Source organism: Schistocerca serialis, chromosome 6, assembly GCF_023864345.2.
Source record: "Schistocerca serialis cubense isolate TAMUIC-IGC-003099 chromosome 6, iqSchSeri2.2, whole genome shotgun sequence".
In the NCBI taxonomy this organism is placed as follows: Eukaryota; Metazoa; Arthropoda; class Insecta; order Orthoptera; family Acrididae; genus Schistocerca; species Schistocerca serialis.
The window spans coordinates 256,571,487-256,589,984 of NC_064643.1; the positions used below are offsets into that span (position 1 = coordinate 256,571,487).

General features: G+C 41.4%; 1 protein-coding gene across 2 annotated transcripts in view; it reads right to left on the reverse strand.

Moving 5' to 3' along the window:
• LOC126484611 (TM2 domain-containing protein almondex) overlaps positions 1-18,498 on the reverse strand; it is a 138,778-nt gene that overhangs the window by 40,549 nt on the left and 79,731 nt on the right. For both annotated transcript variants that reach the window (XM_050108190.1, XM_050108189.1), the window contains exon 4: positions 8,625-8,758. In XM_050108190.1, the coding sequence (XP_049964147.1) occupies positions 8,625-8,758 (134 nt within the window). The remainder of the gene's footprint in view (positions 1-8,624; positions 8,759-18,498) is intronic.

Consider the following 18,498-nt stretch of genomic DNA (forward strand, 5'->3'; position numbering starts at 1 on the left):
GTCAAAGTCAAGGAAAGTGGCATGGGATTTGGAGTAGGACCAGGTGAATCTGATGGAACCAAAGGAGTTAAGGTTGGAGAGGAAATTCTGGAGTTCTTCTTCACTGTGAGTCCAGATCACGAAAATGTCATCAATAAATCTGTACCAAACTTCGGGTTGGCAGGCCTGGGTAACCAGGAAGGCTTCCTCTAAGCGACCCATGAATAGGTTGGCATACGAGGGGGCCATCCTGGTACCCATGGCTGTTCCCTTTAATTGTTGGTATGTCTGGCCTTCAAAAGTGAAGAAGTTGTGGGTCAGGATGAAGCTGGCTAAGGTAATGAGGAAAGAGGTTTTAGGTAGGGCGGCAGGTGATCGGCGTGAAAGGAAGTGCTCCATTGCAGCGAGGCCCTGGACATGCGGAATATTTGTGTATAAGGAAGTGGCATCAATGGTTACAAGGATGGTTTCCGGGGGTAACAGACTGGGTAGGGATTCCAGGCGTTTGAGAAAGTGGTTGGTGTCTTTGATGAAGGATGGGAGACTGCATGTAATGGGTTGAAGGTGTTGATCTACGTAGGCAGAGATGCGTTCGGTGGGGGCTTGGTAACCAGCTACAATGGGACGGCCGGGATGATTGGGTTTGTGAATTTTGGGAAGAAGGTAGAAGGTAGGGGTGCGGGGTGTTGGTGGGGTCAGGAGATTGATGGAGTCGGGTGAAAGGTTTTGTAGGGGGCCTAAGGTTCTGAGGATTCCTTGAAGCTCCGCCTGGACATCAGGAATGGGATTGCCTTGGCAAACTTTGTAAGTAGTGTTGTCTGAAAGCTGACGCAGTCCCTCAGCCACATACTCCCGACGATCAAGCACCACAGTTGTGGAACCCTTGTCCGCCGGAAGAATGACGATGGATCGGTCAGCCTTCAGATCACGGATAGCCTGGGCTTCAGCAGTGGTGATGTTGGGAGTAGGATTAAGGTTTTTTAAGAAGGATTGAGAGGCAAGGCTGGAAGTCAGAAATTCCTGGAAGGTTAGGAGAGGGTGATTTTGAGGAAGAGGAGGTGGGTCCCGCTGTGACGGAGGACGGAACTGTTCCAGGCATGGTTCAATTTGGATAGTGTCTTGGGGAGTTGGATCATTAGGAGTAGGATTAGGATCATTTTTCTTCGTGGCAAAGTGATATTTCCAGCAGAGAGTACGGGTGTAGGACAGTAAATCTTTGATGAGGGCTGTTTGGTTAAATCTGGGAGTGGGGCTGAAGGTGAGGCCTTTGGATAGGACAGAGGTTTCGGATTGGGAGAGAGGTTTGGAGGAAAGGTTAACTACTGAATTGGGGTGTTGTGGTTCCAGATTGCGTTGATTGGAATTTTGAGGTTTTGGAGGGAGTGGAGCTGGAAGTGGGAGATTGAGTAGATGGGAGAGACTGGGTTTGTGTGCAATGAGAGGAGGTTGAGGTTTGCTGGAAAGGTTGTGAAGGGTGAGTGAGTTGCCTTTCCGGAGGTGGGAAACCAGGAGATTGGATAGTTTTTTAAGGTGGAGGGTGGCATGCTGTTCTAATTTGCGGTTGGCCTGTAGGAGGATGCTCTGAACAACAGGTGTGGATGTGGGAGAGGAAAGACTGAGGATTTTTATTAAGGATAGGAGTTGATGGGCGTGTTGATTGGCTGAGTGGATGTGTAGGTGAAGGATTAGGTGGGTGAGGGCAATGGATTGTTTGGTTTGGAACTGGTATAGGGACCTTCCACAGAAGAACCCCAAAAGTGCCCCACTTGTGACAGGATACTTTCCGGGACTGGATCAGATTCTGAATGTGGCTCTCCAGCAGGGATACGACTTCCTCAAATCCTGCCCTGAAATGAGATCCATCCTTCATGAAATCCTCCCCACTCCACCAAGAGTGTCTTTCCGCCGTCCACCTAACCTTCGCAACCTCTTAATTCATCCCTATGAAATCCCCAAGCCACCTTCCCTACCCTCTGGCTCCTACCCCTGTAACCGCCCCCGGTGTAAAACCTGTCCCATGCACCCTCCCACCACCACCTATTCCAGTCCTGTAACCCGGAAGGTGTACACGATCAAAGGCAGAGCCACGTGTGAAAGCACCCACGTGATTTACCAACTGACCTGCCTACACTGTGAAGCGTTCTATGTGGGAATGACCAGCAACAAACTGTCCATTCGCATGAATGGACACAGGCAGACAGTGTTTGTTGGTAATGAGGATCACCCTGTGGCTAAACATGCCTTGGTGCACGGCCAGCACATCTTGGCACAGTGTTACACCGTCCGGGTTATCTGGATACTTCCCACTAACACCAACCTGTCAGAACTCCGGAGATGGGAACTTGCCCTTCAGCATATCCTTTCTTCTCGCTATCCGCCAGGCCTCAATCTCCGCTAATTTCTAATTTCAATTTGCCGCCGCTCATACCTCACCTGTCTTTCAACTTCATCTCTGCCTCTGTACATCCGCCCCGACTGACATCTCTGCCCAAACTCTTTGCCTTTACAAATGTCTGCTTGTGTCTGTGTATGTGTGGATGGATATGTGTGTGTGTGCGAGTGTATACCTGTCCTTTTTTCCCCCTAAGGTAAGTCTTTCCGCTCCCGGGATTGGAATGACTCCTTACCCTCTCCCTTAAAACCCATATCCTTTTGTCTTTCCTTCTCCTTCCCTCTTTCCTGACGAGGCAACCATAGGTTGCGAAAGCTAGAATTTTGTGTGTATGTTTGTGTTTGTTTGTGTGTCTATCGACCTGCCAGCGCTTTTGTTTGGTAAGTTTCATCATCTTTCTTTTTAGATATATTTTTCCCACGTGGAATGTTTCCCTCTATTATATATATATATATATATATATATATATATATATATATATATATATATATATATATATATATATATGGAGGGAATGTAAATAAAACTTAATTGGGTCGTTGTGGGGGGTGTTGTGAGGGTGACATGGTATTAGAAGGTGGAAAGTGTAACATGAGACTGAAATGAAAATGAAAAAAATATATATATGGGGAGAGATAAAGGTGAACTAGAAAGCAACTGGAGATCTGGTGTGAAAAAAGGCGAAAAAGTGTTGGTTAAAGCTGGGCTGTGTTGATCCTGTGGTGGACTTGGGTTGGTAGAAAATGATGTGCATAAAGGTTAGGTGGTTGTGTTGCCGCAAAAACACGTTAAAGGGTGGAGAAATTCAGGAAAATTTCGAAAAACTACGTGTAAATGTATTAAAAGGAGTGGTTTTGTAGTGCCAGATTATGAGAATGATGCTAACAATTGTCTGATGAAGAAATAATGGGAAGTGGCTAAAAATGATCAATGATGTGTGAAAAAACTGAAATGTAAATAAAGCAAAAGTTATTAGAACTAGCCGAAATGGTTGTTTAATAGGTGAAAGGAACTGTTGGTGAACTAGAAACGGTGGATTTTATAGCGGCGGTAGTGTTGAAAGCGGAAAAAAAATTTTTTTGGTTATGGTTTGGAAGTGTGTTACGTATTATTGAGTATATATAGGCGGGATAAAATTGTATAGTAGATTACGGTAAAAAGGAGAAGGTGAATACAAAGTGAACCTACTGGCATAAACAGAAAGAGAAAATAAGACGACAGAAAAGATTTCGAAATGCAACAGTGACAATAACAAACGTGATTGTTGTGTTCAAATTAAAGTATATGAATATAATAGAGGAAACATTCCACGCGGGAAAAATATATTTAAAAACAAAGATGATGTGACTTACCATACGAAAGCGCTGGCAGGTCGATAGAATATATTTTTCCCGCGTGGAATATATATACAAAATCTGGACACTCTGTTGCCCATAAGCTAATAACCGACTTTCTGTGTGACATAAAATTAAATATACGAAACCTAAAATTAGTAAAGACAAGAGACAGGCAAGACTGTACACATTTCTTCAATGTCGTCTAATACTGAAAAAGCTGTTAATACAAATAGTATCCAAGACTGGCGTGGTTACTCAATCTCATTACGTCTATGTTATCACTGTGTGACTGGATAAAACAAAATAGGCCTTTCTAATATTCCAGCAATTGTAACACACACCAAATAAGAGAGACTGTTTAGGTAATAACGATCATTTTTATAGTATGACAATATAATTCACAAAGTACCAATACGAAATACCTATTTGGCCTACTACAATCAAAAAGCTTTATGTTACGAAATAGTTTCACATTTCATTCATATACTCCAGTTTCTCATGCATGACACTGAAAAGTGGTAGAATGAAATTTTTGTATAAATTTGTCTGATGCCCCGTTTCTTCTCCATCCTCGTTCTAACAAACAATCTTGTCATTGCTAATTCTGTAACTATTCCTACCACTGTCAAAACTCATTCTCCACTAACCTTTACAAACCCTGCCACAATCACCGGTTTAGGTATCCAGTGATTATTCTCCGGTTAGGCGTTATTACACGTTAGTGCAATGCGTTTTCTGCACTACTCCCAGAATGAAACTTAAGCGGGTGCTAGCCAGGATCTACAAATGGCCCTGTCTAGTGTAGCGATCTGGCCAAAAATTCTCTGTCGGATTTCACTTTCTTGGATACACCAAGAAGATAATACATAATCTGCTTTACCTGTTATTACTCTTAGTCGATTATTTCCACTCTGGTAGTCTGAATCTATGGATTTCGCTAGTAATTATGACAACACTGACTATTTGCAAACCAAATCAACCACATAAACAAGCAGCAGTTGGCATTCACCAGTTCGGCTTTATTCCGCTTAGCTCGTATAACCCCATCCTGTTTCATCCGCAGGAAAGTTCATTTCTAGATGCGACGAGGATTCCCCTGGCAGAGACATCACATACACTATGCACACATTCAAAAATCAACTACGATTCATTCAGAAATCAACTTAGAATGTGTTCAAAAATCAGCAGGAGTGCGTTTCAAAATCACATGAATAATCGATGGACCGACGTGTGCTGGACGCTAGGTACTTTGTGAAACAAGTTTTTTCCTCAAGAATATGAATTTTCCCCCTCCCCCAAAATTTCCACCCGGCTCAGATACCCCGGTTATGTCACTCAAAGGATGACACTGCTGGTACTACACGTATGGCCTCTCTCTGCAATCATATTCATTATTTGTAGACCTTATTTCGAAAAGGTACACAGTCCAGTCTAGCCACTGTCACGAATGATGACGATTATTAAATGAGGAGGACAACACAAACACCCAGCCCCTGGGCAGAGAAAATCCCCAACCCAAATGATAATCAAATTCAGGACCCCGCCATACAGAGGCAGCATCGCTTAGTACACAGTGATCTTCAACCTCTTATGTCAAGATTAATTTGGACAATTTTTTCTGGATGTTTCAATTTTCTCACAGTTAATACACAAAACTGAAGGGAATGAAATGTTTTTTGTATGTTAAGCAATGAATGGGGAGGAATTGAATTTTGACCTCATCACATTTTACTACAGTAATTGTATGTCATGCTGTACCATCCACCATTATTTGCTTATTATATATGAGAAGTTAGCTTGGGGGGGGGGGGGGGGGAGCAAAGGAGAGGGAGAGAGACAAGAAGAAAGGGTGAGGAAAGGAAAGGGGGGGGGGGGAGAGAGAGAGAGAGAGAGAGAGAGAGAGAGAGAGAGAGAGAGAGAGAGAGAGTGGAATGATTGGGTGGAGAGGAGGAGGATCACGATTGAAGGGAGGTTGGAACTGTTTTAAACAAATTCTACACATGGTTTTGGTTGGCTGTTATCAGTGGGGTGTGTGGCGAAGAAATGTATCCACTGCAGATAATGGGTACAGAAAAGAAGGTCCTTTAGAAGTATGGCATGGCTGAACTTAGGTTTAGGGCTAAAGGTGAGGCTTTTAGAAAATACTGTGACTTCTGCAGGTGTCAGAGTTTTGACAGGAAAGTTGACAACAGAGTTACAGAGTCAGTGTTCAGGAGCAGTGTGTTTCAAGGAGAGCAGAGGAAGAGGAAAGCAGTTGTCAAAATTTACCGATAATACTACCAGAAGTTTTACTGACAGACAATATCGTACCCAGCTTATCCATAAACAGATCTCCTGTTACATCACCTCTGACACTGTGAAACGTGTTAACTTGTCACTGACCTGCACCCCCACTGATCATCTAATATACTCTGGCCTTGAGAAGCTCAATCACATCCTTCACCGGGGCTTTGACTACCTCTCATCATGCCCTGAGATGAGTGACATTCTACCTAAAATCCTAACAGAATCACAGAATTTGTTTTGCCACGCACCCAACCAACAACCTTGCCCATCCCTATTGCAATCCTGTGCCCACTCCTGTACCCTTGGAGTCATTCCCTTCTGTTGGACCTAGTGCAAGACCTGTTCCGTACACCAACATACCACCTCCAGTCAAAGGCATTTCCTACCGTATAAAAGGCTCGGCCATGTATGACAGCAGCCATGTTATATATAGGCTATGCTGTGTAAACAGTACAGCATTTTATGTGGGCATGGTAACGAATCAACTATCTACTCACACGAATGGCCACCGCCAAACTGTGGCAAACTGCAAACTTGGCCATCTAGCCACAAAAAATGCTGCGCACCACAATGCAAATAATGATCAACAGATGCTTCATTACGCAAGTTATCTGGATACCCACTCTCAGCACTAGCTTCTCTAAACTATGCAGTGGGAATTATCTGTCCAGCATATGCTGCACTCTCACAATCCCCCTTGCCTAAACCTACACTAACCTGTTTCCTCATCTTACTTTTTCCCCTTCTTTCTTCTGTCAATATCTCTACACCAATCCTTCACTGTCCAGCTCATGTACTGCGTTCTCCCCTAACTCCCCCCCCCCCCCTCATGTGGGCTGGCTATCGCTCCCCTCCCCTCCTTCCGGTCTCCCTTTCTCTCTTCCCTCCCAGTCTCCCTCCTCATCTCCACTTTCCTCTCCTTTCCTCTCACCTTCCCTCCCATCCCTCTCTCGACGCCTTATGTGCTTTACCCTCTGAACTCCTTTCGCTTTGCTGTGTAGCCACTGAATCATCTATAAAAAAATCTGCCTCACACCATCCCACTATACCCTACTTGCCACATGCATCCTTTCCTACACCCTCTCCACTTACATCTGCTCAGGCAACTCTGTCCTCAATAACTGATAATCAACAGTCAGCCTCACCATGGTCAGGGGTGTGAGTATTTGAATGGATGTCTGTCTGGTTGTGTGAGTGAATATGTGTACTTCTGCTAGAGAAATAGCAAGAATTTGAAAGTTAGGAAAATACAGTTTCTGTAGTGTGTTTCTAAGCAACACACAGTAGTCAGCTACAGCTGGGTGGTTGCCTTCCCTTTATTTTGCACGTTATCCACCCAGGAATTTCCACTGCTGTTACAATTTATGCTACACACATTTAAACACAAAAAAGAAAAGATTTTTGACATGAATTTCACCTAGTTTGATACACAATTCACTAACTTCAACACATCCATCATCAAATTTAACAACTGACAGAAGTCTTTTTGACATTGGCAGTACCCAAGGGTAAGTGGTAATACAGTTGTAGCAGGAACCACTGTTACTTTCAGTTTAGTGAAAAATAAATAAAATAAGCTGATAAAACTGGGTGATCACCATTTGTTGAGACCACAGCATGGTTTTTTGTTACGAGATTTTTGTTTAAAGTGTTTTTCTCTTTAATTTTTTTAATTACACATTTTTCATTATAATAATTTTTAGCAATTGAAGCTTCTGTCTTGCTATGTATGATCATTTTATAATCCAGCATGTATACTTTAAAAGTAACTGCTTGATAATGTTTCATAAAAAGAAAAAAAGTGACAGAGCATTATATAACTTTCCACGAATTGTAAATGTTGTTTTCAAAAAGCAACTTCTTCTCATAACCAATGTATATAAATGCTATGCGCCTACAAGAATTGAAGAGCAGTATTTTGTTGTGGTACCTACAAGCGATATTCAGACAAACAGTTATGCTGATGTGACATGTCCAGTTTATTTGGCTGGAGCTTTTGTCCACTGGCTGCCACGAGGACTCTGCTGCTGCATATAACGCAGGGGTTGGCAAGTCATCTCATTTCACACAATAAGTCACCAAATGGGTAGTGCTGTGCACCCAGCCTCCAGGAATACCTCTCACAGTGGAGGTTTCAAAGTAGGCCAACTGTTCAGTAGGTGAAGACAGAACTAACATTTGGGTACTTCAAGTGATTTGGGCATGTAATTGATACAGCTGCTGAGAAATGATCCATATCCATGCAAGTATGCTGATCTCCAAAACATGTCTTACACACTCACCAACATGATGTATGTACCCTGTAAAGCTTAAATGGAATTTCATATAGAAATAAGTTACCTGTTATATTTTGCGCAAGTTATTGATGATACACACTGAAATGAGCCTAGAACTGCTCCATGAGTATTAGACATGAAAAACCTTGGCACCAGATTTTTTTTCATATAATGAGCAAGACACCTCACAAATAACAGACATGCAGTCTACACATCAAGAGTTAAAACGATGCCTGAAAACGTGAAGCTAAATGAGTGATACAGTTTCCATCAAAGCTATCAGTTTTAGCTGCAAGAAACTTATGAATATAGAAGAAATATGATTTTGGAAGGCTACTTTACCATAAAACATACCTGTAGTATGATTTAAATCTAGGTGACCCAACTGATTTGCAGTTGGCTTTATATGTACACTTATGCTCCCAGGGCTCTGTCTGGTAACAAAATTGGCACACCATTGTACGCTCAAAGCTTTTGTTGCCAGCATTCTGCAACACATGAAGCATTAATAATATTAATACTACAACAATAACTACTACCACCACCACCGCCGCCGCCGCCGCCGCCACCACCACCACCACCACCACCACCACAATCACCACCAATAATAATAATAAGAAGAATAATACTATATTTATGTTCATCCAATGCACATTTTTTTTACCATATGCAGTATTCAAAATTGGGGTGCACATAAGATTTGATGGCACATTACATTCAAGTACAAACCTGAATCCAGTGTTCAGCCCTGCAACCAGGCGACTAGCGCGAATTTTGGTGTTCTCGTAAAGATACGTCATTTTAGATTATAAAACATATAGTTTAGTACTGATTATGTGGTAAATAGGTGTATTAGTGTGCCTTTTAAGTGTACCATTAAACGTTTCATTTTTATTTACGTAATATAGCAGAAAAAGCAAAAAGATCGTACAATCGTATTTTCTGTTTACGTTTTGCTGCAGCAAATCTATATAATTTCATTTAGTTGTTCCTTGCTCTCTCCAGCAATTTAACTTAGCGTACCTCTTCATTATTTAACTAGCATTTCCAGAAAGTAGCGTAAAGTTTAAATTGTTGTTTCAGAAACTATGCACTGTTGTTTTTGTTTACACACAGTTGCGTATAGGCCAAATTTGTGGAACCATATTTTTGTGTTTATCTGTAATTTAACTGACTTATTCTTAATAAACTATTACGTTTATCATGAGTGAAAAGTGCTTAACTTGCTGTAGAATTGTTAGGTCAAGGCTTTGGTGTGATGGGTGCCGTAGTTTTTTCCATGTGGGTGACTGTAGCGGCGTGGGAATAGGCAAAGTAAATGAGACTCATCAGTGGTTTTGTAGGATTTGTAGTTACGATAGGAAGATACTAGAACAGGAGGGGAAAATTGCCACCCTTCAGGCTGAGTTAGACAAGGCCAGGGGAGATCTTGACAGGTTAAGGAGGGAGATGGGTAAAGAGAGGTGGGAAGTGGCAACAGGCAACAGGAGGAACAGGCCTAGAACTTTGTCTGACAGCTTCATGGTAAATGTGGAAAATAGGTTTGACCTGTTGCTTCAGTTAGAAGCTGGTGAGCCTCAAGCAGTTGCAGGTGTAGACAGGGCACAACAAACTTTCAGCAGCAAATTGAAAAGTAAGAATGTAGGGAAATCAGTAAAGAGAAAGGAAGTGTTGTTGTTAGGTAGTTCCCATGGAAGAGGTGTTGGCCAACTTTTGCAGGATGAACTAGGATCAGAATACCAGGTCACCAATTTTTTTAAACCTAGTGCTGGTCTGGAGCAGGTGACAGAGGATTTAGGATCACTTTGCAAAGATTTCACTAAGTAAGATACCGTGGTTATAGTGGGTGGGTCAGGTAACAGTATTGACAGAGATCCTGGGTACAGTATAGAGTGTGATCTGGCAAAGATTGCATCAGCATTGAGGCATACTAGTGTTGAGTTTGTATCTGTTCTTGGGCCCCATGACTGACCTCATTTGAACTCTTCTGTCAAGAGAGTTAATTTGGAGCTGGAACAGCTGCCTATGTCGGGTGCAGGGTCACACATTGGTGTGGTTCCTGTTGATTCTCTCTGTAGGTGGGATTATAGTAGGCATGGCCTTCACCTCAGCAGGAAGGGGAAGGGTAAATTGGCTGGGGAAATAGCAGGAAAGTTAATGGGGGGAGGCACTGTCATGAGTGGTAAAATACCAGTGGTTATAGGGTTCAGAAAAGACCATTTTTTAGGGTAGGGAGGACAGAAAGAAAGCAAATTTTAAGAGAGGTTAGAACTGAGACAACCCTTCAGTTTGAGAAAGAAATCAAAAAACATAATTCCAGCTTATTACATCAGCATTAACAGCTATTGGTTAAGAATTTTCAACAGTCAGCATATATTTTAACTCTACCCAATTTTAACTCAGTTAATGTGAAATGTCAGCTATCTTTATTGCATCAAAATATCCGAAGACTGAGAAATAAAATTAATGAATTAACTATCTGCATAGATGAATTAGAGTCTTCAAACCCAGCTGACATAATCTGCCTCTCTGAACATCATGTAACCACTGGTATAGAACTTCTAAGTGTTACAGGGTTTAGGTTAGCATCTCACTTTTGTAGATCAGAAATGGAGAAAGGAGGAGTTGCCACATTCATCAGGAACTGTCATAAATCTAAGAACATAGACATTCATAAATTTTGCCTAGAACAGCATATGGAAGCATGTGCAACAGAAGTAGAATTTCACAAAAAATCCTTCATAATATTATGAATATACTGGAAGGAAACATTCCACGTGGGAAAAATTATATATAAAAACAAAGATGAGGTGACTTACCGAACAAAAGCGCTGGCAGGTCGATAGACACACAACCAAACACAAACATACACACAAAATTCAAGCTTTCGCAACAAACTGTTGCCTCATCAGGAAAGAGGGAAGGAGAGGGGAAGACGAAAGGAAGTGGGTTTTAAAGGAGAGGGTAAGGAGTCATTCCAATCCCGGGAGCGGAAAGACTTACCTTAGGGGGAAAAAAGGACAGGTATACACTCGCACACACGCACATATCCATCCACACATACAGACACAAGCAGACATATTTCAATGTCTGTCTGTGTCTGTATGTGTGGATGGATATGTGCGTGTGTGCGAGTGTATACCTGTCCTTTTTTCCCCCTAAGGTAAGTCTTTCCGCTCCCGGGATTGGAATGACTCCTTACCCTCTCCTTTAAAACCCACTTCCTTTCGTCTTCCCCTCTCCTTCACTCTTTCCTGATGAGGCAACAGTTTGTTGCGAAAGCTTGAATTTTGTGTGTATGTTTGTGTTTGGTTGTGTGTCTATCGACCTGCCAGCGCTTTTGTTCGGTAAGTCACCTCATCTTTGTTTTTATATATAAACCTTCATAATATTAAGTGTATATCGAGCACCTGCAGGTAACTTTAATCTGTTTGTAAACCACCTTGAAGCTGTACTGGCACATTTAACAACCAAAAACAAAGAAATAGTGGTTGCTGGTGATTTCAATGTAGATTTCCTTAAAGACTCTCCCAATAAGAACTTATTTGAGTTAGTAACACTATCATTCAACTTAATTTCCACTGCAAAGTTCCCCACTAGGGTAGCCAATTGCTCACAAACAGCCATTGATAATATCTTATAGAAAAGTACAATGAACAAAATTATATTACAAACCAATAGTCAATGGCCTCTCGGACCATGACATGCAGTTCCTTCTGTTAAATGTTAATACTGAAGAGGAAATAAAATCTGTTAAATCTGAGCTCAAGAGGATAATCAATGAGCCAAAAATTGATTATTTTAGGACACTCCTCAGAGACATTCACTGGACTGATGTTTACAGTGCTCTTGGCATGAATGAAAAATATAACACTTTTGCTAATAAAGTGCTTACCTTATTTGAACACTGTTTTCCCCCAAAACTTACCAAGGTTAGAGCAAAGTCTACAAAGAAGCCATGGACTTCTCAAGGAATAGGGGTATCTTGTAAAACAAAAAGAAAACTGTATCTGTCAATCCAAAACGGTTCCGATGTTGATGCTATAGCACGTTACAAGAAATACTGCAAAATATTAAAGACTGTAATACGGACGTCAAAGCAAATATATTACAAGAAAAAGATAGTCGTATCAGATAATAAAATAAAGACTATACGGGATATAGTGAAGGAGGAGACTGGTAGAACCAGACATGAAGAGGAACAAATAGCATTAAGAGTAAATGATACATTGGTGACAGATGTGTATAGTGTTGCAGAACTTTTTAACAAACATTTTATAACTGTTACTGAAAAGATGGGGTTGTCAGGTTCGGTAGATGCTGCTATGGAATACCTCAGACCAGACATTTCAAGTAACTTCCATAATACGAATTTGACCCTCACTACCCCAACAGAAATAATGTCCACCATAAAATCTTTAAAATCAAAAACATCTAGTGGGTATGATGAAATATCAACAAAGTTAATTAAAGAATGTGATTCTGAGCTAAGTAACATATTAAACTATCTGTGTAACCAGTCGTTTATCAGTGGAATATTTCCTGAATGGTTGAAATATGCTGAAGTTAAGCCACTGTTTAAGAAGGGAGATAAAGAAATAGCATCAAATTTCCGTCCAATTTCACTGTTGCCAGCATTCTCAAAAATTTTAGAAAAAGTAATGTACAGTCGGCTTTATAACCATCTTATCTCAAATAACATACTGTCAAAGTCACAGTTTGGATTTCTAAAAGGTTCTGATATTGAGAAGGCTATCTACACTTACAGCGAAAATGTGCTTAATTCATTAGACAAAAACTTGCAGGCAACTGGTATATTTTGTGATCTATCAAAGGCATTTGACTGTGTAAATCACAATTTCCTTTTGAGTACATTAGAATATTATAGTGTAACAGGAAATGCTGCAAAATGGTTCAAATCTTATATATCTGGCAGGAAACAAAGGGTGTTATTAGGAAAGAGACATGTATAAAGCTATCAGGCATCATCCAATTGACAACTAATTACATGTGGGGTCCCACAAGGTTCCATTTTGGGGCCCTTACTTTTTCTTGTGTATGTCAATGACCTTTCATCAGTAACATTACCAGATACCAAGTTTGTTTTGTTTGCCGATGATACAAACATTGCAATAAATAGCAAATCAAGTGTAGTCTTAGAAAGATCAGCTAATAAAATATTTGTGGACATTAATCACTGGTTCCTAGCCAATTCCTTGTCACTAAACTTTGAAAAAACACACTACATGCAGTTCAGAACTTGTAAGGGGTGTCCCACGAGTATATGTCTAACATATGATGACAAGAAGATAGAAGAAGTGGACGGTGTTAAATTCTTGGGATTACAGCTAGATAATAAATTCAACTGGGAGGAGCACACCACAGAACTGCTGAAGCGTATTAACAAATCTCTGTTTGCAATGCGAATTTTGTCAGACATAGGGGATATAAAAATAAAAAAGCTGGCATACTATGCTTACTTTCATTCCATAATGTCATATGGGATTATTTTTTGGGGTAGTTCATCAAGCCAAGCTGAAGTTTTCTGGGCACAAAAACGTGCAGTAAGAGTTATATGTGGTGCGAACTCAAGAACATCCTGCAGAAGCCTGTTTAGGGAACTAGGGATACTAACTACTGCTTCCCAATATATTTATTCCTTAATGAAATTTGTAATTAAAAATACATCACTTTTTCAAACCAACAGCTCAATTCATGGAATCAATACTAGAAATAAGAATAATCTTCACAAGGATTTAAAGTCACTTAGTCTCGTACAGAAAGGTGTGCATTATTCAGGAACACACATTTTCAATAACTTGCCAGCAGCCATAAAAAGCTTAACAACCAATGAAATTCACTGTAAGAGAAGCAGTGCAATCTAACTTCTGCACCATTTCAGTGCAGTAATGTGTTCATTGTAAATAAGTATTATAGTAGTTGTATTACATGTTTATTACCTTATAAATAAATAAAAGAACTTTTTAATTTTAAATTCAGTTCATTAGTATTTGTAAAATGACTCTTTCATATAGTGTTCATTAAAAAATGATGATCATTCCACTTGGGACCTGTGGAATGGTACATTAGCTTATTTGTTTTAGTTGTAAATATTTGTCATGTACTGTTGTTTTTCTGACATGTTCCATATCCTGGAGGACCTCCTCACTACAGATCAACTGAATGAAAGTAAATCTAATCTAATCTAATCTTCACCTGCAACATCACTGAAATTTAGGTATCTTCCTTTACATCACAATTCAGTGTCATAATTCTCAGCTTCTTCACATCATTGTTACCCTATTACTACATACGTAGGCCTGAAATGGTATGCAATCACAGAAAAATACCATATGATGCTACTTTCAAGTGTAAAGTAATTCACTGTACTAAAATATATGGCAACAGGAGGGCAGGACAAGAATTCAATGTAGCTAAAAGCAACATTTGTTTATGAAGAAACAGAAATTGCATTATATGCAACTATTGCTGTTGGAAAGAAATTCGCTGGCCCTCGCAAAGGAAAACTTTCTGAAGTAAAAGTTTTGGAATTTGTTGATTACAGGAGAAAGAATGGGTAACCTTAGACTATTGACCCAAAAGAAACAAAGCAAAAGAGGTGGCTCCAGTTCTTAATACATTTTAGCAAAAGTTTAAACCAACCATGGATGGGTTGATTGCTTTATGAAATGAGAGGGAGGAGGAAGGGAGCCTTACCTCTATGATGCTGTGCAACAATATAAAAACAGCTTCCTCAGAATTTGAGAAAAAACTTCAAGAATTCTAGATCTATATCTACATCTACATTTATACTCCGCAAGCCACCCAACGGTGTGTGGCGGAGGGCACTTTACATGCCACTGTCATTACCTCCCTTTCCTGTTCCAGTCGCGTATGGTTCGCGGGAAGAACGACTGTCTGAAAGCCTCCGTGCGCGCTCGAATCTCTCTAATTTTACACTCGTGATCTCCTCGGGAGGTATAAGTAGGGGGAAGCAATATATTCGATACCTCATCCAGAAACGCACCCTCTCGAAATCTGGCAAGCAAGCTACACCGCGATGCAGAGTGCCTCTCTTGCAGAGTCTGCCACTTGAGTTTGTTAAACATCTCCATAACGCTATCACGGTTACCAAATAACCCTGTGACGAAACGCGCCGCTCTTCTTTGGATCTTCTCTATCTCCTCCGTCAACCCGATCTGGTACGGATCCCACACTGATGAGCAATACTCAAGTATAGGTCGAACGAGTGTTTTGTAAGCCACTTCCTTTGTTGATGGACTACATTTTCTAAGGACTCTCCCAATGAATCTCAACCTGGTACCAGCCTTACCAACAATTAATTTTATATGATCATTCCACTTCAAATCGTTCCGCACGCATACTCCCAGATATTTTACAGAAGTAACTGCTACCAGTGTTTGTTCCGCTATCATATAATCATACAATAAAGGATCCTTCTTTCTATGTATTCGCAATACATTACATTTGTCTATGTTAAGGGTCAGTTGCCACTCCCTGCACCAAGTGCCTATCCGCTGCAGATCTTCCTGCATTTCGCTACAATTTTCTAATGCTGCAACTTCTCTGTATACTACAGCATCATCCGCGAAAAGCCGCATGGAACTTCCGACACTATCTCCTAGGTCATTTATATATATTGTGAAAAGCAATGGTCCCATAACACTCCCCTGTGGCACGCCAGAGGTTACTTTAACGTCTGTAGACGTCTCTCCATTGATAACAACATGCTGTGTTCTGTTTGCTAAAAACTCTTTAATCCAGCCACACAGCTGGTCTGATATTCCGTAGGCTCTTACTTTGTTTATCAAGCGACAGTGCGGAACTGTATCGAACGCCTTCCGGAAGTCAAGAAAAATAGCATCTACCTGGGAGCCTGTATCTAATATTTTCTGGGTCTCATGAACAAATAAAGCGAGTTGGGTCTCACACGATCGCTGTTTCCGGAATCCATGTTGATCCCTACATAGTAGATTCTGGGTTTCCAAAAACGACATGATACTCGAGCAAAAAACATGTTCTAAAATTCTACAACAGATCAACGTCAGAGATATAGCTCTATAGTTTTGCGCATCTGCTCGACGACCCTTCTTGAAGACTGGGACTACCTGTGCTCTTTTACAATCATTTGGAACCTTCCGTTCCTCTAGAACTTGCGGTACACGGTTGTTAGAAGGTGGGCAAGTTCTTTCGCGTACTCTGTGTAGAATTGAATTGGTATCCCGTCAGGTCCAGTGGACTTTCCTCTGTTGAGTGATTCCGATTGCTTTTCTATTCCTTGGACACTTATTTCGATGTCAGCCATTTTTCGTTTGTGTGAGGATTTAGAGAAGGAACTGCAGTGCGGTCTTCCTTTGTGAAACAGCTTTGGAAAAAGGTGTTTAGTATTTCAGCTTTACGCGTGTCATCCTCTGTTTCAATGCCATCATCATCCCAGAGTGTCTGGATATGCTGTTTCGAGCCACTTACTGATTTAACGTAAGACCAGAACTTCCTAGGATTTTCTGTCAAGTCGGTACATAGAATTTTACTTTCCAATTCACTGAACGCTTCACGCATAGCCCTCCTTACGCTAACTTTGACATCGTTTAGCTTCTGTTTGTCTGAGAGGTTTTGGCTGCGTTTTAACTTAGAGTGAAGCTCTCTTTGCTTTCGCAGTAGTCTCCTAACTTTGTTGTTGTACCACGGTCGGTTTTTCCCGTCCCTCACAGTTTTACTCGGCACGTACCTGTCTAAAACGCATTTTACGATTGCCTTGAACTTTTTCCATAAACATTCAACATTGTCAGTGTCGGAACAGAAATTTTCGTTTTGATCTGTTAGGTAGTCTGAAATCTGCCTTCTATTACTCTTGCTAAACAGATAAACCTTCCTCCCTTTTTTTATATTCCTACTAACTTCCATATTCAGGGATGCTGCAATGGCCTTATGATCACTAATTCCCTGTTCTGTACATACAGAGTCGAAAAGTTCGGGTCTGTTTGTTATCAGTAGGTCCAAGATGTTATCTCCACGAGTCGGTTCTCTGTTTAATTGTGAGGTAATTTTCGGATAGTGCACTCAGTATAATGTCACTCGATGCTTTGTCCCTACCACCCGTCCTAAACATCTGAGTGTCCCAGTCTATATCTGGTAAATTGAAATGTCCAGCTAAGACTATAACATGCTGAGAAAATTTATGTGAAATGTATTCCAAATTTTCTCTCAGTTGTTCTGCCACTAATGCTGCTGAGTCGGGAGGTCGGTAAAAGGAGCCAATTATTAACCTAGCTCGGTTGTTGAGTGTAACCTCCACCCATAATAATTCACAGGAACTATCCACTTCTATTTCACTACAGGATAAACTACTACTAACAGCGACGAACACTCCACCACCGGTTGCATGCAATCTATCCCTTCTAAACACCGTCTGTACCTTTGTAAAAATTTCGGCAGAATTTATCTCTGGCTTCAACCAGCTTCCTGTACCTATAACGATTTCAGCTTCGGTGCTTTCTATCAGCACTTGAAGTTCCGGTACTTTACCAACGCAGCTTCGACAGTTTACAATTACAATACCGATTGCTGCTTGGTCCCTGCACATCCTGACTTTGCCCTGCACCCGTTGAGGCTGTTGCCCTTTCTGTACTTGCCCAAGGCCATCTAACCTAAAAAACCGCCCAGCCCACGCCACACAACCCCTGCTACCTATGTAGCCGCTTGTTGCGTGTAGTGGACTCCTGACCTATCCAGCGGAACCTGAAACCCCACCACCCTATGGCGCAAGTCGAGGAATCTGCAGCCCACATGGTCGCAGAACCGTCTCAGCCTCTGATTCAGACCCTCCACTCGGCTCTGTACCAAAGGTCCGCAGTCAGTCCTATCGACGATGCTGCAGATGGTGAGCTCTGCTTTCATCCCGCTAGCGAGACTGGCAGTCTTCAGCAAATCAGATAGCCGCCGGAAGCCAGAGAGGATTTCCTCGGATCCATAGTGACACACATCATTGGTGCCGACATGAGCGACCACCTGCAGATGGGTGCACCCTTCATGGCATCCGGAAGGACCCTTTCCACATCTGGAATGACTCCCTCCAGTATGCACACGGAGTGCACATTAGTTTTCTTCCCCTCTCTTGCTGCCATATCCCTAAGGGGCCCCATTACGCGCCTGACATTGGAGCTCCCAACTACCAGTAAGCCCACCCTCTGCGACCGCCCGGATCTTG